The following is a 20,294-nucleotide window of genomic DNA, read 5'->3' as shown; positions in this document are numbered from 1 at the left end:
CGACGCTCCCATGTATGGCCACTTGGGATTCAGACCACTTTCCATCCAGGAGAAGCCCTCATGCTCCAGACGCATCAGCCTTTACTCTGCTCTGGCTCTTGCCTCATGCTTGCATCCATAACTGTAAAAAGTACACAAACAATCACATATTAAATGGTTATTTAATATTTAGTTTTGAATTTAGAAACTTTGCAACATTATTACAGTTCAATGGTTTAAATATTTACCATTATCCTAACCCCTATGCTTAACCATACCCCTGCCTAACCCTGGATTTACAAGCCCATACCTTTAGGGAGACACTTGTGGTAGAAACTATTAGCAAAAATCTCACCTCTGTCTTATCCTAATTCAAGCCCTAAATACCTTGTTGCAACTGTGGTGAACTTGTGTGGCTCTGGGTAGCATATGGCCTTCATCAAGCTCTTGGACATTGTCAAAGGCTTCGTTTGAAGAACTTGTTTAAGCTTAGAGGCAGTTATGCATCCAGCTCTTTGTTGATACCAAGTCCTGGATGCATCCTGGCTTTGAGATGCCTTCTCTACAGTCTGTACCTGAGAAGGGGTAAGCTCTTCTAACTGGAAATCATGGCACAGCTCTGAAAGCTCTTTGGGGGTAGTTGCAGAGTCTCTGGTTTCTGTGTTCAAGAATAGTTTTAGGCAACATACAACATTTGGGAACACATTCCTTGTAGTAATTCTCCCTAGCCATTAGTGCAGCACTCCTTGGACAGTTTTTACTTAAGGACTCAAAAAACCTATCGTATGTTACCGACCCTCTCTTTACTCCTGGACATTGAACTGTTTTCTCAACCTTGGCTTGTTCTGTTGATTTCCCAGCGATGGCATCGTACATTTTTCTTTTTTTGGACTGCAGAGGAAAAGTCTATAACAGCTACGGGAGCAGCAGGAATGTGTACAATTTGAAAATTAATTCTAACACACATATGTGGTCCATAACATGGAAAATTTAAGATATAACATTGCAACTACAATGTGTGTTGTTTGTAAAAGTCTAAGACAAAACCATATGATTTGTAGTTGCAGTGTTTGATCTTACTTTCCCTGCAGAAGTGTGTTTTTCAAATTAACAGTTGCTGTAATTTCCCATAGTAGTGTACTAGTGTACTAAACAGTAATATGTACAGTACATTTATACACCTTTTGTACATGTGATGGCATCAGCCACTTGCATTTTTCCGTTGTGCAGGACACTGTCTCTCGTATCTTAACACCAGCTTCAAAGAAAAAAGAACTGCCCCTACATGAGACCAGGATTCTGAGAATCTGAAATAGAATAGAATTTCTAAATTAACCACAAATGGCTGACACATTAAGATATAGAAATATATTAAGATATTATAGGGATTTACCTGTAGAATATCAGAGACTGAATCAGACAAATGTAAGATGCATCAGAACATTGAAAGCTGAGGAGCTGGAATTCAGAGAGGCCCCAAGGAAACAGGACAATGTCATAAATTAGATTCTGGCACCACTAGTCTGAAGCAAGCAAACTAACCAACTTTTTCACAGAACAGCTTACAACCTTGAGAAAAAAGAACATATATTGATCATTCCAATTCAGGAAGGAGACCGTCAAATTTAGGGCAAATAATCAAGACTGATGGTGAAAGAGATGGCCATCACGTGTTCCACGATTGAATTCACGAGCTTCCTTAGACTGACTTCTCCCCCACATAGAAGACAGACCAAACCAAAATCCCTTGTCTAAAGAACATACCTTCGTTCTCCATAGAACTATACAAAGACTTCCTTTTTCATATGCACATATGCACTCTTCCCGCTGGCGCGCATTTCTTCTCTAGTAAAAAAGTGGTTTTGACGAGCAGTTTTGACGCGAGGGTTAGTCGATTAACGTAGTAAAGCGATTTATGGTATAAATACGATACTTTACTTACAAAAATACAGAAGTCAAACGAAATGGCATGTGCCATTACAGACTAAAATGTCTCTGGGCTGACTGGATTCTGTTCAAAGACCCTAACGTTACACCCTATTGGTTCACACTAGCTAATTTATATAACGGACGTCTTTAAAAACTACACACAAAGTGTTAGCACATCGGTCCACACATATTATGTTAAATGCTGTGTGTAAATACACAAGTTGTGTTGATTTTTAAACTACACATAAATATGTGTAAAAGAGGTTATTCTTTTCTACACATTTTTATTTAATATTGACACAAAATGTGTAAATTAGAGTGTTACACATAAACTGTGTAATTTTTTAACACATCTTTTCTAAGGGGTTGGGGGGCATGCTCCCCCGAGAAAATTGAGATTTTCCTGACCTACATGTGTGCATTTTAAGACGTTTTAAGGCTCATTAATTAGATCCAAGTCAGTGGGCAGTAGTAGCATAAATCATTTTTCAAGATAACAGATTTTTAAACATGAGAATTAGATTATGTTGCAGTGAATGATCCACGCTACAAACTGGAAATAGAGAAGACATTGTTTAAAGGAGTCCCATCAAAGCGGCTGAACTTTTGCCCAGCAAACTTACCACTGGATGAAAGGGATGGATTTAATGATTTAATAAGAAACAGAAAACGCTGTCTCGTCACTGAAGTTTCTTTACGATACCAGGCTGGCAGTGGAGGCTCAACTCTGGCCATGCAGGTGCTTTGAAGTCTCCAGAAAGATCTCAGATGTGCCGATCGATTCAGATCTAGACACCAAAGAGCTGTCGAAACAAGCGGTGGACCTTTTCCTGCTGTCCACTGAACAACATGCTGAACAAGATCGGAGAACTGTGCTGCTGTTACACATTGATTCTTCCTCCAAAACTCTCTGAAGGTGACAAAAACAATTCAAAGAAAAGCTTCTGTAACAGATCCGAAATACAGATCGGATCCGTCATATATACATTTCAGGAGTGTTAAATTTGACTCGAATTGAGTTCATTGTTCATTGTGTGGTCCATGTTCAGGTAAAAACAAAAAAAAACAAAGCATGTCTACATTTATTTATTTTAATTGAAACATTGCAAATCTTTTTCCCTGCACCAAAATGTCTTCACATTCAGTGTTTTCAATACATGTAAAGAAGATGTTCTTACAACAATTAAAACGTAATGTCAGCAACTCAATGCAAAGGCACAAAATACATATTCTTTTTTGATCCATATGTATCCTGAATGTCATCTGCTTAAACAACAGCATCTCATTCATTACCGTCAACGCTGAATGTATGTTAATGCTCACTGAACGAAGTCTGTGCCAATGGTGTTTGGACCTCCTTGGAGTCTCTTTCTTATTTTCCAGCACGACAAGATGTGGATCTCTGCAGTTTTCAGCCAAGCAAGAAATCCACTCCCACTTACAGCATCACAAAAGTGCTCCTGTAAAATAGGGGGAGGGTGGGGGGCAGAATCATATCAAAACTATTAACAGGTGAAATATCAGAGACAAGTATCAATTACAAAAATAGTTTACTCAAAACATTTACCCCAAAATTCTGTCATCATTTTTTTTTATCCTAATGTGATTCCAAACCTGTATGGACATGGCATACACAGTGTCTGTGGAACGGCATGAATATAAGTAAAGAACAACTTTCATCATTTATTTACCTTTTTTTCTTGCTCTATTGCCGTGACCTTCTTCCTTTTTCTGAACATGAAAAGCTATTTTTCTTTTTTTAATGTCCCACACGTGCTTCTTCATATAATGGTAGCATGGCGATTAACATCAACCTTTAAAAAAAAAAAAACATGCAAAAGTATCACAGAGTGGACCCACGTGACACGTGCTGTATATTCAGTGTTGTGGGTATATACGATAGGGCCTGGTGAGAAACACACTGAACATTATTCGCTGAATATCCTGAGCTGACTGCTGGTGTCTGTGCCTGAATGAGCTGTTCATGACACTCTATTAAAGCAGTTCAGTCTAACTCCACCAGGAAAACAACACAAGTTGTGAACAATTAAGATGAATAAAAACACAACATGAAATACAATGTATGTGCTTATGAGGTAAATATATCTGCTGTGCTCGTTGCAACAGAGTTATCACGTTCATCTTTCAGCTTCATTTTGCCTGACATGACAACCGAAGCTCTGGTCCGGAGTCAGAGAAAAACATTCAACTCCTTGAAGAAAGTACACAAATATTCTTTGGGGGATTTCTATGTGTTGTTTTTTTATGTCACATTTCTATTAATCTTGATTTTTTTCACAACTTGTGAGCAATTCAGAGTGAACTGAACTAATAGTGTCTCATGAACACACAGTCATGCACAGAGACCAACAATCAAGTGAGGATATGTTAAATAATATGTACAATTTCAGTTTGTTCACACCACCTTATTATATACCCGCAGAGCACTTGGAATATACAGCACATGATGCATACGACCACTCTACTGTACTTTTGCTTCTATTTTAAAAGCTTAATGTTAATCCATAGACTGACATTAGACAAGCACAATCAGGGCATTTTATTTTAATCTCCTTTTGTGGTCCGAAAAAGAAAGAGGGACATACAACAGACAAACTCAAGGTAAGTGATTATTTTCATTTTTGGCTGAACTATCCTATAAGTGCAGGAGAGCACAGCACATAAATATCGCTATGAATAAATATGATGTTATAAAATACATATTTTAAATGAGGTAAAAGGCTTACTTCTGGTGTTTCCCTTATAAGCGACCTTCGCGTCTGCACTGCATAGCATTTAAATATCATCATAAAGTAATATAATCTTATAAAATACATCATGCAAATGAGGTAAAACAATTACTTTTGGTGTTTCCCTTGATAAAACCAGCTTCCCAATCTGCTCCCCATCGCGAATGAAAGGAAATAGCTCTCCGAGAAAAGGTTTAGGAGAGCACAGCACATAAATATATATAAATCAATATGATGTTATAAAATACATATATTAAATACACATATTAAAATGTTATTATGCAGCTATGTCAGTATACATCATTGAAATGCATCTATGTAGTGTAACCCAAATAAAGAAAAAAATAGTTTTAATGATTTATAATTTTTTTTAAAATCCAATTAAACACAATATATAAACTGTAAAGTTTGAGTTCAGTCTGTTATCTGTACTTAATAAAGTCAGTTAATTCAAGGAGAAGGCATTAGGTGAACTCAGTTAAACTGAATCACTTTCCTCAAATCATTCGAGGACTCTCAACTCATCAGGTTTACACTGAAATATCTTTTACCAATTCTTTTGTTTGTTGGTGGTTTAAGTTGTTTTTGTTATTAAAGTAAAAGAGGTTAATTTTTAACAGTAAAATCACATTCTGAAGGTGAAGAAATTGCTTGACGTATAATTTAGATCTGGATATTTGATTTAAAAATATGTAAACATTTAAATTAATCCAAATAAATAAAGTTATGTTATAGTAAATAAAGCTTGTGCTATAATCATGTAAAAAAATATATTTGGTTGAAAGTACATTTTTAGTTTCAGTTGACTATAGAAATGAGATTTGATCAAACTTAATTATTTTTAGTTGAGGAAAAAGTACATCTGATATATGAAACATTTATTTATTTTCAGTTTTGACTGTAACAAATAAATATAACAACATTTATTGGTCTTATATGTCCTCACCAATATCAAAATCACCAATGCTCAAGTGTCTTTCGGTCTTATCGCTGTGAACATGATTTCTGCCATACTTCACACAAAACACCACACACACACCAGACAGACTCGTCTCTCTCTCTCTCTCTCACACACACACACACACACACACTCACACACACACACACACACAAAACACCACACACACACCAGACAGACTCGTCTCTCTCTCTCTCTCTCTCTCTCTCACACACACACACACACACACACACACACACACACACTCACACACACACACACAAAACACCACACACACACCAGACAGACTCGTCTCTCTCTCTCTCTCTCTCTCACACACACACACACACACACACACACACACACACACACCAGACAGACTCGTCTCTCTCTCTCTCTCTCACACACACACACACACCAGACAGACTCGTCTCTCTCTCTCTCTCTCTCTCTCTCACACACACACACACACACCAGACAGACTCGTCTCTCTCTCTCTCACACACACACACACACACACACCAGACAGACTCGTCTCTCTCTCTCTCACACACACACACACACACACACACACACACACACACACCAGACAGACTCGTCTCTCTCTCTCTCTCTCACACACACACACACACACACACACAGACACACACACACACACACACACACACACACACACACAAACTCACACACAATTGGTGTATGTCATATTTTTTTCACCATTGGACCATCTCCAGCTGTAGCGGTCATCATACAATCCTATACAAACTTGTATAGGAAAAAAGGGTAGTTTATAGCTTAACTACTTTAATTTACGCGTATCTTGTAGCTGGTCAAGCCACAGTTTTAGAGTAGCTTCCCCAACATTGGTCCTAAAAACACATCTCTCCTATCTTTATCCCTCTAACACTAGCACTCTCTATTTTAATTCTATTTTATCTTCTTCTTTTTTTTTTACATGCCCCTATAACACTTGCATTTCCTAACTTGTTTTCTTAGAAAATAAAAAGAAGGCCTCTATTCTCTATTCCTACTTGTTTTCTTTTTAGTCTATCTATATGTATGTGTATTAGGGATGTGCATCTCCATAACTGAGGCCAATACGATACGCATCTCGATGCAGAGCCAATGATACGATACACTGAAGATACATATGAAGCAGCTAGCGATGCGATACGATTCACCCCTGTTACGATGCAGTGCGATTTGATTTGATTCAATGTAATGGGAAAAATATGATCAATTTTATTTCTTTGGTTCAGACAGACAGCAAATCATAAATTAATTTGTGTCTTCTGACTTCTAACGCCTCGAGGACTGTTTCATAAAACAAGTTTACCAAATAAGCCAGGCTTATTTCAGTTAATCTGACTCAGTGTCAAATGACTTGGTTCCATAAAGCAAATTTACCAAAGATCAACCTCAGCCACTGTGGCTACTTCTGCTGGAAAGCTGACCTGGTTCAGGGCAGACTAACTGTCAGGCTAAGCTGAGCTCACCGACCAACAGAAACACAATGATATTAGCACTGACTCTCTCACATACTACAGCCATGCAGCCTTTCCCTCTGGTTTTATGACAGCTGTAGCATTTATAGTTAGAACAGATAGCATTAGAACATTACAATCTAACATTTCTCTTTAAAGCATTAAAGGAATACTCCACTTTTTTGGAAATAGGCTCATTTTACAACTCCCCAAGAGCTAAACAATTGAGTTTTACCATTTTTGAATCCATTCAGCCGATCTCCGGGTCTGGCGGTAGAACTTTTAGTAATAATCAAGTAACGTTGCTGCCGTACCATGTGTGCAGCAGGCGCAGTGATATTACGCAGCGCCTGAAAGTAGTCCCCAGCTCAGTAGCCTATGATATAGCTGGGGACTACTTTCAGGCGCTGTGTCATATCATTGCTGGACTGTCATGATCTTGGCTAATGCAGGAACCTAATGAATGATGCACATCAGAAGGGAGTATTTTAATTTTGTAACAATATCTTGCCCAGGGACTGCAGATGCAAGCCTTATAGCTAACGCTGGCACAATTCTTGTGTTGTGCATGGTCCCGGTTAAATAAATTAAACTAAACTCTGATGCCCTCTGCCAGAAAGTTGTCAATGTGGATTTGGGGGGGGGGGGGGGGGGGGGGTTATCTTGAATACTGTAATGTACTTAAGGTATGAAACGTACAAATAAAGGAGTGATATGATAGTCTGGCATTAATATTACTGCTGCACTACTGTGATGTAAACGAAGTTTATTGGTAGAATATTAACAAATAGTTGCTAACTACAGCTGTGTCTGGAAGACTGGGACCAGTCTAGCCTACAGAAGACTGCTCTTGTTGCCTAGCAACTGTGACAGCTGCCGTTGCGAGCGGCAGTAAGAGGACTTCATATTCAACTGCATAAAACTAAACAACCAAAAACCTGTATAAATAATTGTGTTCATTAATTCAGTTTTGACTGCTGTCAATGTAGTACACTTGCCAAAAACGGATGATTGCAAATGTAATCAGTGACCAGACACAAATACAATAACAATGAATTACGCACAGTAAACGCTCCTTCATCGAGTAGATGGGCGGCTCTTAAAAGAGCCTTTGTGGTGTGAGAGTGTCGGGCTGCTCTACTTGGAGCTGGTGTACTTGGTGACGGCCTTGGTGCCCTCAGACACGGCGTGTTTGGCCAGCTCCCCGGGCAGCAGCAGACGCACGGCGGTCTGGATCTCTCTGGAAGTGATGGTGGAGCGCTTGTTGTAGTGAGCGAGACGAGACGCTTCACCGGCGATGCGCTCGAAGATGTCGTTGACGAAAGAGTTCATGATCCCCATCGCCTTGGAAGAGATCCCGGTGTCAGGATGAACCTGCTTCATCACCTTGTAGATGTAGATAGCGTAGCTCTCCTTCCTAGTCTTTCTGCGCTTCTTTCCTCCCTTCCCCGCGGTCTTTGTGACGGCTTTCTTGGAGCCCTTCTTAGGCGCGGACTTCGCTGGTTCAGGCATGATGATGCTGACGAGTCAATGATGAGAAAGAGCCGGACAGAGCCGTTTATTGACGAACCTATGCTAATTTACACAGAGATGCGGATTCTTCTGATTGCGTCTTTACACAGACCACACCCATTAGCTCCACTGTGATTGGACAACTCCAAGTACCACGAGCGGGGCGAGGGCCAATCACAGGCGGTGACATGATAGCCCCGCCCACCGCTCCATGTTTAAATGACACCCCCCCACGAGACAGACTGTTTCCTTTGTTTCATTTCCCCCTATTTTTATAGTCTTTTTATGTTAATGAAAGACCCTCACTATCTCAAGGCACTGCTATAAAGCGATGTTTAAATGGTCATATTAAATATCCTGTAAACATGGTCTCTTTCTGAGTGTGTAACCCTACAAAAAAAATCGCACATTAATAGCTCAGGAAGGTGTAATTGTTAAAATAACATTATTTAACTTTAAAATACAAAGAAATTGTAACCCTAAAGTGATTTGAGGGTAATATTTCTGTAAACCTGTACAGAATTCTGTATCTCTTTGTACTTACGAAACATCTACGTATACATCTGTACATAAACCTACATTTTGATTGACTACATCTGCAATAAACAATAAAAAAAACTTTTTTTAAAAAAAAGTTACAAGTTTGATGTTAATAAAGTCTACTTGATTATAAGCATTTACAGCTGGTCTCTACTGATAGAGAATGGAGGAAGAAAGAAAGAACAGCTCTCTATCAGATGAAGTGTGTGGCTCTGAAAAGAGCCTTTGTGTTGGAGAAGCAGGCCGGACTCGGTTTACTTGGCTTTGGCGGGTTTCTCGGTCTTCTTGGGCAGCAGCACGGCCTGGATGTTGGGCAGCACGCCGCCCTGAGCGATGGTCACTCCACCCAGGAGTTTGTTCAGCTCCTCGTCGTTGCGCACCGCCAGCTGCAGGTGACGGGGGATGATGCGGGTCTTTTTGTTGTCCCTCGCGGCGTTTCCAGCCAGCTCCAGGATCTCAGCGGTCAGATACTCGAGCACAGCCGCCAGATAGACGGGAGCACCGGCACCGACGCGCTCTCCGTAGTTACCTTTGCGGAGAAGCCTGTGAACACGACCTACGGGGAACTGCAGCCCTGCCCTGGACGACCGAGTCTTGGCCTTCGCTCTCGCTTTGCCGCCGGTTTTGCCTCTGCCGCTCATTATTGATCGATTAAAATCCTGCGTTTGATTAACAAACAGAAATAATAAAACTGTGAGTCCCGCTGTTCTGTTTATAAAAGAGCGAGCCGGTCGCCCATTGGTTTAGAGCCTTGTAAGATTTTAAACCAATCACTGAACTTTTCTCTAACACTCACCGCCAAAGCCACGCCTCCACAGCTCGCGACCGATTGTGCTGCATTTAGATTAAACACACGACAGATAATATTAAAGAAAAAATTATATTAAAATAAAAAATATATCAATGCAAAAAGCATCACTAAATATTGTTCTTAACCTACTTAAATATTGATTGGTTATCCATTAAAGCTGTTTATATTAATAAACATGAATAATTATTTGTTTCTAAATTAGATTATATTGAACTTTGTCATTATGAAGAGGGCAAGTGCAGAGCTAATTAAACGCAGTTATAATCTAAGCAGAAGCGCAAGAATAAAGTGTTTTATACACAGATGAGTGCAGTTAGTGAAGCTATAACTTACAGTATATACAGTGGAGTTACTACAATATTAAGCAGAGTATGAACAGAATATAAATAGAGCTGTGTAGGGTTATATGTACAGTATGAACAGCAGCAACGAAGAACAGTGTAATAAATACAGCTGGTGTACAATAGTATTGTTAAACAATGTATAGTCTAAGCAAAATATCAGTAGTGCAATATATAGGAATAGTTTACTGTGCTTTTTACAGTAACAGCATTAGACAGTGTTCAGCTTTAACAATGTAGTCTGTGCAAAATATGACTGAGACCAATGCAGTAAGAGAGCAGGTGTAAGACAGATTGAACAAGTTAAAGCTGCAAATTAAATGCAGTCAGCATGTAAAACATTAGTCGAGCTCAATTCAGATAGTCTTATAATAATTGACTTACATTTGCATTTATTCATTTAGCAGATAGTTTTATCCAAAGCGACCGATTGTGCCTCATTTAGACTAAACACATGACAGAAAATATTAAAGAAACTGTGATGGGGTGCTGGATAAAGTTTAAAACACATAGCAATGCACAAAACTTTAGTAAATATGTTTTTCAATATGTTTGTTAATAAACGTGAATATTTTTTTTTCTAAATGCAGTCAATCTGTAAAACATTGTGAGTCGAGGTAAACTCATATACAATCTTATAATAATTTACTTATAAAGAGTCTAAATGCAGGGGTTTTGCTCTTTCTCTGGAGTGAGTGGATGGCTCTGAAAAGAGCCTTTGGGGAATAAAACAAGATTTATTTCTTCTTGGGAGCTGCCTTTTTAGGCTTTGCAGCTTTAGGTTTAGCAGCTTTAGGCTTAGCCGTCTTGGGTTTGGCGGCCTTGGTCTTTTTGGGGCTCTTGGCTGCTTTCTTGGGCGCCGCTGGCTTCTTCGTCTTCTTGGGGCTCTTGGTCGCTTTCTTAGCGGCCGCGGCGGCGGGTTTCTTGGCCTTCTTGGGTGATTTCTTAGCGGCGGGCTTCTTTGCCGCTGCGCTCTTGGGCTTCTTGGCAGCGGCGGGTTTCTTGGCCGCGGGCTTCTTGGCTTTAGGAGCCGCTTTCTTGGCCGGCTTCTTCTTGGTCTCGGCTTGCTTCTTGCTGATCTTGAAGGAGCCGGAGGCGCCGGTCCCTTTGACCTGCAGCAGGGTGCCTTTAGTCACCAGGCTCTTGATGGCGATCTTGACGCGGGAGTTGTTCTTCTCCACGTCGTAGCCGCCGGCGGCGAGAGCTTTCTTCAGCGCGGCGAGGGACACGCCGCTCCTCTCCTTGGACGCGGACACGGCTTTGACGATCAGCTCACCGACGCCTGGACCTGCTTTCTTGGCTTTGGCGGAGGACTTCTTCTTGGGCGCTTTGGCCGGCGGAGCTGCAGCTGGAGCGGTTTCTGCCATTTCTCGGAGAGGATTAACAGTCTTTCAAACACTGAGTTCAATGAGTGGCGCTCGAGCGGCGCTGCGCTCTTAAACAGCACATGAGAACCTCATAGACTCAACCCGCCGCTCCGTGTCCGCGAGTCCCTCGCTTGTGTTTTCTTCACGGCGGTAATTAGTTTTATAAGTTAGTTTTACGTTTGACATTCATTAGACATTCGGTTTCATTTCAATGTAAGACCCACTGTTGCAGAATTACAACAATTTTGGTTATCCCCAAAAAACCTCTAATTTTTTTTTTTTTTTTTCTGGCTCAACCACATTAACATGATCATTAGGTCCTATTGTTTGTTCTCACAATGCGATTGGATCCAACATTTGTATATAAGGCCCGCCCTCAGGTCAAGAAGTCACACAATCTCCAATTTTTCAATCGAGCAACATCCCTTCGATTTACTGGACTGGATTCATCTAACTCAAGTAAGTAAAATGCTTTGAATATTTTTTTTGTGTTTATTACAGTGTCTAGAACATGAACATATGTAATTGTTGTGGAAAATATGCCCTATATTTTATTTAGAGCATGTTTTATAATTGTTGCAATATTACAACGTTGGGCGAGAGTGGTAGTCAAAACAGTCCTGTTTTTGAGAGGAACGTCTTGAGAGGAACTTCAATCAAAATGTTCACATATAACTTTAAACTACACATGATTTACACATTCTAGCCTTTAGCCTTATATTGGATTACATGTTTACTAATGATTATAATATAATATATATATATATATATATATATATATAATATATAATGTTTATAATGATATATAATGAACACACTCAGTATTTTCTTCTTATCACAGAATGCAGGACTTTCTAACAAAGAAATTCTGTTTGTGCATGTCTGCCCTTTGTCTTAGTCTCTATTGAAGAGAAAATGTTCCTATCAATCCATAGTCAAAGCAGTTGTGGGGGATGCTCCTGGTGCATTTGTGGCATTGTTCTGGAACAGGTGTCAATGTTCATGAATGTAAATTGTGGTTGTAAGCTGGAGGCTACATGCATTTCTATTAGGATGATAATCACAGTCTACAATAGGTCAGCCATACAGTGAAATGTGTGAATAGGCTACTACAGTGCAATGTGTAAACACTTGATGATGAACTCTTATAATGAAATCAGTCTCCCCACCACCCCATCTTTCCTGCTGGTAATCTAGAATCTAGTAAGCATGTGTGCTATTTGTATATACATTTGTTTCAATTTAATTTTTTCCATTTCAGAATGCCACCAGCAAGGAAAGATCCTCGGTACAGTGTGCAGGATGTAATTGCCATCGTCCAAAACGGAGAAAGTGATGTGGACATGGATTTCGACGACACTGATGCAAGTGACGAAGAATCAGATAGCGATGCCTGTGTAGACAAAGAAAACCAAGAAGCCACTGATTGCCCAGCCAATGTGGACACTGAGGTCCAGTCAAACAAACACATCATGCCCCGTGACCGATATCGCTGGCAAAAAAAAGATTTTATCAGTCCCAATACTGATTTTTCTGGTCCAGCTCTCACAGATGATGTCACCTCCCTCCACACACCACTGCAATACTTCCAAAAGTTTGTGTCAGAAGACATGGTTCAAGCTCTGGCAACAAATACGAATGAGTACAGCATTCAAAACCACGGAAGATCGGTTAATACCAATACAAAAGAAATACAGACAGCGTTGGGCATGTACCTGAGGATGGGCCTGGTACAAATGCCTGGAACCCGTATGTACTGGGAGACGGACACACGGCACCCACCTGTAGCTGATGTGATGCCACGCAACAGATTCCAGTCGCTGTTGACAGCATTACATTTTGTAAACAATTTGACAGTGTCAGAGACTGAAAAGAGGGACAAACTCTGGAAACTCAGACCATGGCTTGATTCACTCAGAGAGAACTGCCTGCAGGTGGTACCAGAAGAACACAACTCTGTGGATGAGATGATGATACCTTTCAAGGGGAAGTTCAGCAGCATCAAGTAGTATATGCGAGGCAAGCCACACCCATGGGGGTTTAAAGTATGGGTGAGAGCTGGAATCTCTGGCATGATGCTTGACTTTGATGTTTACCAAGGGAGCAACAATGGAGTACGAGTCAAATCTGGACCAGAACCTGTGCAGGAGATTCAACGCTGGGACAAAGCCACCAAAACCTACATTGACGTCGAAAGGCCTTACATTGTGGGTACCTACAACAAATTCATGGGAGGTGTGGATTTGTTGGACTCATTTACAGCAAAATACAAGTATGCCCTGAAATCCCGGCGATGGTACATGTACATCTTCTGGCACACCATCACCCTCGCTGTCGTCAACGCCTGGCTCCTCTACAGGCGGCACTGCCAAGCTCTCAGGATGCCAAAGAAGGAGATACTGAACATGAGAAAGTTCCAGGCACAGCTAGCATCCTCTCTCATCCTGGTAATTATCTATTTCTGCTATTTGCCTTGTTTGTGATATATTAGACTAGTATCTTCATGTGCGTTTGAGATGTATATGAATTGATATATTTATTCTTTTTTTTTTCTAATCAGGTGGACACAACACTCAAAACTACAAAGAGAGGACGACCATCTTCAGGCAATGGAAGCCCAGTCGCAGCAGGGAGCCCTTTGAATGCTGGAAAGAGACCATCCTTAGGTGATGGGAGTCCAAACGGTCCCTCTTCCAAAAAATCATGTGCACACCCCCCTCTGGATGTGCGCACGGACCTCACTGGACATTTTCCACTGAAGACAAAGAGAGGACGCTGCAGAAATTGCAGTAAAGGGTATACTAATACCCAGTGCAGCAAGTGTGATGTCCGCCTCTGTTTTTCAGAGGACAAGAACTGCTTCTGGGACTATCACTGTAAATAATGTAAATAAATGTCAAAGTTCTTGTTGTTGGAATAAATGACTCTTCATAACAACATGACTGAGATTATTATTCATGTTATATACTGGTTTGGGAAAAGCAAAAGCCTGCAAATGAATCCTTAGTTCTGTATTGTTGCTCAGACAGTGAGTGAAAATACAGGATATTCTGCTCCCCGTTAAGCCCAATGTTGCATTATTACAACATTTCTGTAAAAACTTACTAAAACATCAACATTTTTGAAAACACTCAATTTTCAGCCCCAAAGGCCTCCTACAACAACATCTGAATGGTTGAGAAAATGTTTTTTGTGTGTTTTTTCTATATTTGGGTTTTACAGGGTTAAACTCTTAACGCCTATTATGTTTCAAGCCGTAACTAACTCAGATATACATAAATATGTGTCCTTTACATTGCACAAGGCTTAATTTTTAGAAAAAAAAAATGAAAATTGAACCATATAAATTAAACAATTTAACTACATTATATTGTAAAACCAATACTAAAATGTTCTGAAAAACATCCCTGTTATTGCACAAGTCTCTGTTTTTGGAATTAGCATGTTATGCATTTTATAATAATTTTACAACTTTGAATGTATGCAATAATACAAATACATTAAACAACAATACCATCTGATTTGAAGGTATCTTACCAACTGTTAAAAATATCTAAATATTATTCCCTATAATGCACAATATAATGCTTATTTTTTATGATTGTCATTATTGTTTTTATATACAGTATAGAATCCATATTTTTCATGTTTTATGTACTGTACCTACTCAAATGAATTAAACTCTGACACCATTAGACTCACAGCTTCATTATTTCATTATAATAAAGCAGACTTTATTAACATCAAACTTGTATCAGTTCTTTGTTTATTGCAGATGTAATCAATCAAAATGTAGGTTTATGTACAGATGTATACCTAGATGTTTTGTAAGTACAAAGAAATACAGAATTCTGTACAGGTTTACAGAAATATTACCCTCAAATCACTTTAGGGTTACAATTTCTTCGTATTTTAAAATGAAGTAATGTTATTTGAAGAATTGCACCTTCTTGAGCCATTAATGGGATTAATAACAGGATCTATAACAATTTATAAGACAGTATACATGAAATTAGAGTAATACATTAAAAACCCACAATCAGAAGATGTGTTTTAAGTTTAGATTTGAAAGAGGAGAGTGATGACGCCATTCGGATTGATACCAGGAGCCTATTCCAGAGTTTAGGGCCCGCTCTCGCAAAAGCAGGGTCTCCACGATGTTTTAACCTCGATCCACGAACAGAAAGCACTCAAGGTTGCCGGATCTAAGTGCCCTGGACGGATTATGACAACGTAAAAGATCTGATAAATAAGTCGGAGCAAGGCCGCGTAATGCTTTAAAAACAAAAACTACAATTTTAACTTCTATTCTCTGTTTGACTGGTAGCCAGTGCAGAGAAGTTAAAATGAGAGAAATTCGATCGAATTTGCGACTACCAATCAGCAGCCTGGCTGCAGCATTTTGAACCATTTGAAGGCGTCCAATCGAAGATTGGTTAGTTCCATAATAGAGTGAATTGCAATAGTCAAGGCGTGAAGTAATAAATGCATGGATAACTACTTCAAAATTCTTTAGAGAAAGAAAAGGTTTAACTTTTGTGAGACGTCGTAAATTATAAACACATGACTTAACAACAGCATTAATCTGTTTATCGAACTTGAGACCAGAATCAAACAACACACCTACATTTTTCACACCTGGGGAGACATAAGAACTTAAGTCGCCAAGGTCAAGGTCACCTAAATCACAGAAATCACTTGGACCAAACAGTACTATTTCGGTTTTATTCTCATTTAGGGCCACAAAATGTTCTGTAAGCCATAATTTCACTTCCTGTAAACAGGCCAGCAGGACCTCTATGGAGCTTGAATCATTATGAAAGGGCAGGTACAATTGGGTGTCATCAGCGTATAAGTGAAAAGATACGCCATATTTTAAAAAGATGGAGCCCAATGGCAGCAGGTATAAAGAGAACAATGTTGGAGCAAGAATAGATCCCTGCGGAACACCACAGGAGAGATGTGCTGCTGAGGAAGTGTGTTTCCCAATGCATACAGAAAACTTCCTGTTATTTAAAAAGGACTGAAACCATTTTAAAACTGTGTCCTGCATGCCTACAAGATTTTCCAATCGGGAAATAAGAATTGTATGATCAACCGTATCGAAAGCTGAGCTGAGATCTAAAAGGACCAGAGCAACAGCACTCCCATTATCTGTAGCCAGCATAATGTCATTAGTAACTTTAGAGCAGATTCGGTACTGTGAAGTTTTCTGAATCCTGACTGAAAAGTCTCAGAGTGAATTAGATTCCAGAAAATAATGTAGTTGAGTAAACACAACCTTTTCCAAATTTTTTTAAATGAAAGGGAGATTCGAAATTGGTCTGAAATGACCTAAATCAGACACATCCAGATTTGGTTTCCTCAAAAGAGGGGTGACTGAAGCATGTTTTAGTCAGTCAGGGACCGTACCAGTACTCAAACACGTTAATAAAAAACAGGAGATCAGGCCCTATGGTATCAACAATTTGCTTAAAGTGTGATGGAATACAATCATAAGGACAAAAAGTTGGTTTCAGATGATCAATAATATCTTTGCAGGTCTGAAGGCTAATTAAATCAAACATGCTCCAAATAGAAGAGCACCTAATCGTTTCAGGAAGAGCAAGAGAAGTCACAAGTGAGTGAGGTCTTAACCTTATCGTCTTCTCAACAAAAAAACAATAGAAATGTTTCACATTGGAGATCAGACACATCAGGGAAAACATCAACAGCAGGATTTAAAACAGCATCTTTAGTTGAAACTCTTGGTCTATAGTGATTTTTTGAGACAATTTCAGAAAGAAATTTAAATTTAACAGACTTAACTGCTTTCTGGAAAACAGAGAGAGACTCCCTTAAAATGTCATAGGACACCTGCAACCTGTCCTTATGCCATTTGCATTCTGCTTGTCTACAATTCCTTCGAAGCGAACGAAGAGAGTCATTAAACCAAGGAGCAGATTTTTTAGTAGAACGCTCCATCTTCAAGGGGGCAATGTTGTTAACGATGCTCAGGGAGGTGTTACTAAACAACTTACAATATGCATCAGTGTCAAAGCTTTCTGAGAACCGGTTTATGATTGACAATTCATCAGTTGCCTTGTAGGCAGTAGCAAAGTCCTCGCAGGCTGTAGGAGAAAAGTAGCGAACCCAGCGGGCCTGAGCAGATGTAGAGACGTTACTTGATCGACGAGGAAAGGAATTGTGATCAGAGAAACCAGTGTTTCCAATCTCCATGTCCATAATGGGAAAACCATGGGAAAATACCAGGTCCAAAATATGACCATGAATATGCGTAGAACTATGCACCCATTGAGAAAAACTAAAGGAATCCATAAGATTAAAAAATCCTTAGAGAGCGGCTTACCAGGACAACAGATGTGGATATTAACAAGCAATACAATTTGATCATACATTGTTACTACATTCCCCAAAAAGTCTGCAAATTCACTCACAAAAGCATTATTAAACTGTGGGGGTCGGTAAACAACAACACACAAAACTGGATTAGCCATATCAATTAGAGACAGTTGAACCTCAAAACTCTTATAAGCATCAGTCGACATAATGCGGCCACAGAGAGAGTTTTTAAAAACAACGGCCAGACCTCCACCACGACCAGAGGATCGCGAAGAGTTAAAAAATAAGCAGTTTTGAGGAACTAGTTCGGAAAAAGGACTCAAGTCCCCATCTTTACTCCATGTTTCCGTCATAAACAGAAAATCCAGTTTCCGCGAAATAAAAAAGTAATGTAAAATGAAAGTCTTATTTACCAAAGACCGCACGTTAAGTAATGCCATCCGGAGCGGCGGTGGATCGCTCTCTGTTGGAGGTCCCCTGTTTAGCGAGCGAAGAAACTGAGGGTGCACTCCACCCCGGCGAATCCGTGGAAGCAGACACACCGTAGGCACATCAAGGGAGCCAGGTACAATATGCCGTAACCAACGGCGGCGAAAAGGTACGTCCGCCGCAAGTCGAGCAGAGCAGCAAACAAAGATATCCATTCCAGCTTTCAGTCTAATAGCAGTAGGTCTACCCCCGCGTTTGCCACGTCTTCGGCGGCGTTTCTTGCGAATGGTGGCAGTAGGCCGCCGACACAGGTGCTCCGGGATATTCATATAATGAAAACACTGGTCTCCTGGAGTTATGCCACCGGTGTTACCGTTTAACAAAAATAATTTATTTAGAAATAAAAATCACTTAACTTCCTCCTGTTTCCTGAAGATCTGTGAAGAAAAGGATCATAAGTCCACTGTCTCTTTTATCTCATGATTTCATATAAAGCTTTTAGTTGAAGTGACTGATATGACCTGCTTTATTGTTAGGGAACGGTAAAAAACTAGAATACAAATGAATTAAGCTTCTTAATTTAGTGAGTAAAGCATGATTGACAACATGTGGTTTGATATCTTCCTCATGAATAACTCCAGTGAAGATCAGTCTATCAGCTCTTATGTGTCTCTGCTGATTCAGTGTGTTTCTCTCTCACATTAAATCAATCAGCTCCTTATTTCTTGCATTTTCATCATTTATTCTGTAACTATGTGCTGAGAAATAATATTTCATAAAAGCCTTTAATATTGCCAAAGAAGGTAACACCAGTGACAAAAATATAACATTACATTTGTAAGATAGTTGTCCAGTTGCAGTGATTTTATACAAATTAAATTGTGATGTTATTTTGATGTGTTAGTGGAGAGTGTGTTTGATTGTAAAGTAATAAACACAACAAAGCATTTCGAGCGGGAAACACAAACAGCTCCGTTTGAAAACAGAAGCTGCTCAGTCATTGGCTAGCAGTCGTGAGCAGACGTCTCACATCAGCCAATCACAAGCCGCTGCACATTCATGACATCACCAGCTCGTGGCCATTTCATGCTTTAAAAGCAGCGCGGAACAGAGAGTAGTATATACGTCCTTCTAACGGAGACAGAAGTTAATCTTCGCGATGGCAAGAACCAAGCAGACGGCTCGTAAATCCACCGGCGGCAAAGCCCCGAGGAAGCAGCTCGCTACTAAAGCCGCCCGGAAGAGCGCCCCAGCCACCGGCGGCGTCAAGAAGCCCCACCGTTACAGGCCCGGGACCGTGGCTCTCCGAGAGATCCGCCGTTATCAGAAGTCCACCGAGCTGCTGATCCGCAAACTGCCTTTCCAGCGCTTGGTGCGAGAAATCGCGCAGGATTTCAAGACGGACCTGCGCTTCCAAAGCTCCGCTGTCATGGCCCTGCAGGAGGCCAGCGAGGCTTATTTGGTCGGTCTGTTTGAGGACACCAACCTGTGCGCCATCCACGCCAAGAGAGTCACCATCATGCCCAAAGACATCCAGCTGGCGCGCCGCATCCGCGGAGAGCGCGCTTAAACCCGCCGCTGCAGCGACACCCCAAAGGCTCTTTTAAGAGCCACCACCACTGCACTGAACGAGACCGTTTCACTAATACTGAGTATAAACCATAGAGATTAACTTACTTTTACTTTTGTCATTTAGCAGACGCTTTTGTCCAAAGCGACTTACAAATAAGAAAAAGTAACTAAAACTAAAAAGTTACAACTCTATAAATACTATCTACCCACATATTTAAGAAAATAAAGAAATTAAAGTTAACACATGCATATAACAACAACATTTCAATAATAAACATATCAATGAAAAAATTAAATAAAA

The 20,294-nt window shown here is 40.1% G+C and overlaps 5 protein-coding genes across 5 annotated transcripts; 2 read left to right on the top strand and 3 right to left on the bottom strand.

The window, feature by feature from the left end:
- Positions 1 to 5,915: 5,915 nt before the first annotated feature.
- Positions 5,916 to 19,991, top strand: LOC306873345 (histone H3.2; the record flags this gene model as incomplete). Its single annotated transcript, XM_079422580.1, has 2 exons — positions 5,916 to 5,978; positions 19,566 to 19,991. The coding sequence occupies exon 2, from the start codon at positions 19,581 to 19,583 to the stop codon at positions 19,989 to 19,991; it is 411 nt and encodes a 136-aa protein (XP_079278706.1). The 5' UTR covers positions 5,916 to 5,978; positions 19,566 to 19,580.
- On the bottom strand, positions 6,549 to 8,798 carry LOC306873275 (histone H2B 1/2). Its single transcript, XM_079422452.1, has 2 exons — positions 7,826 to 8,798; positions 6,549 to 7,466 (listed from the first exon to the last, which is right to left on the bottom strand). Exon 1 carries the CDS (start codon positions 8,589 to 8,591, stop codon positions 8,217 to 8,219), a length of 375 nt encoding a protein of 124 aa, XP_079278578.1. The 5' UTR covers positions 8,592 to 8,798; the 3' UTR covers positions 6,549 to 7,466; positions 7,826 to 8,216.
- Positions 9,386 to 9,772, bottom strand: LOC306879416 (histone H2A; the record flags this gene model as incomplete). Its single annotated transcript, XM_079432351.1, has 1 exon — positions 9,386 to 9,772. The coding sequence occupies one exon, from the start codon at positions 9,770 to 9,772 to the stop codon at positions 9,386 to 9,388; it is 387 nt and encodes a 128-aa protein (XP_079288477.1).
- Positions 11,021 to 11,653, bottom strand: LOC306873335 (histone H1.01-like; the record flags this gene model as incomplete). The annotated part of the gene is made up of 1 exon (XM_079422568.1): positions 11,021 to 11,653. Exon 1 carries the CDS (start codon positions 11,648 to 11,650, stop codon positions 11,021 to 11,023), a length of 630 nt encoding a protein of 209 aa, XP_079278694.1. The 5' UTR covers positions 11,651 to 11,653.
- LOC306873248 (piggyBac transposable element-derived protein 3-like) lies at positions 12,042 to 14,668 on the top strand. Its single transcript, XM_079422386.1, has 3 exons — positions 12,042 to 12,109; positions 12,912 to 14,097; positions 14,211 to 14,668. The coding sequence occupies exons 2-3, from the start codon at positions 13,663 to 13,665 to the stop codon at positions 14,532 to 14,534; spliced, it is 759 nt and encodes a 252-aa protein (XP_079278512.1). The 5' UTR covers positions 12,042 to 12,109; positions 12,912 to 13,662; the 3' UTR covers positions 14,535 to 14,668.
- Positions 19,992 to 20,294: the final 303 nt, after the last annotated feature.

The sequence above is a fragment of the Barbus barbus genome (genome assembly GCF_936440315.1).
Source record: "Barbus barbus genome assembly, chromosome: 1".
NCBI lineage: Eukaryota > Metazoa > Chordata > Actinopteri > Cypriniformes > Cyprinidae > Barbus > Barbus barbus.
This window is presented reverse-complemented; position numbering and strand designations above follow the sequence as displayed.

Excerpts from the sequence above, each read along its gene's own strand:
- LOC306873275 (XM_079422452.1), bottom strand. The coding sequence starts at position 8,591 with ATGCCTGAACCAGCGAAGTCCGCGCCTAAGAAGGGCTCCAAGAAAGCC.
- LOC306873248 (XM_079422386.1), top strand. The coding sequence starts at position 13,663 with ATGCGAGGCAAGCCACACCCATGGGGGTTTAAAGTATGGGTGAGAGCT. Across the intron at positions 14,098-14,210 it reads TAGCATCCTCTCTCATCCTG|GTGGACACAACACTCAAAAC; the intron begins GTAATTATCTAT and ends TTTTCTAATCAG.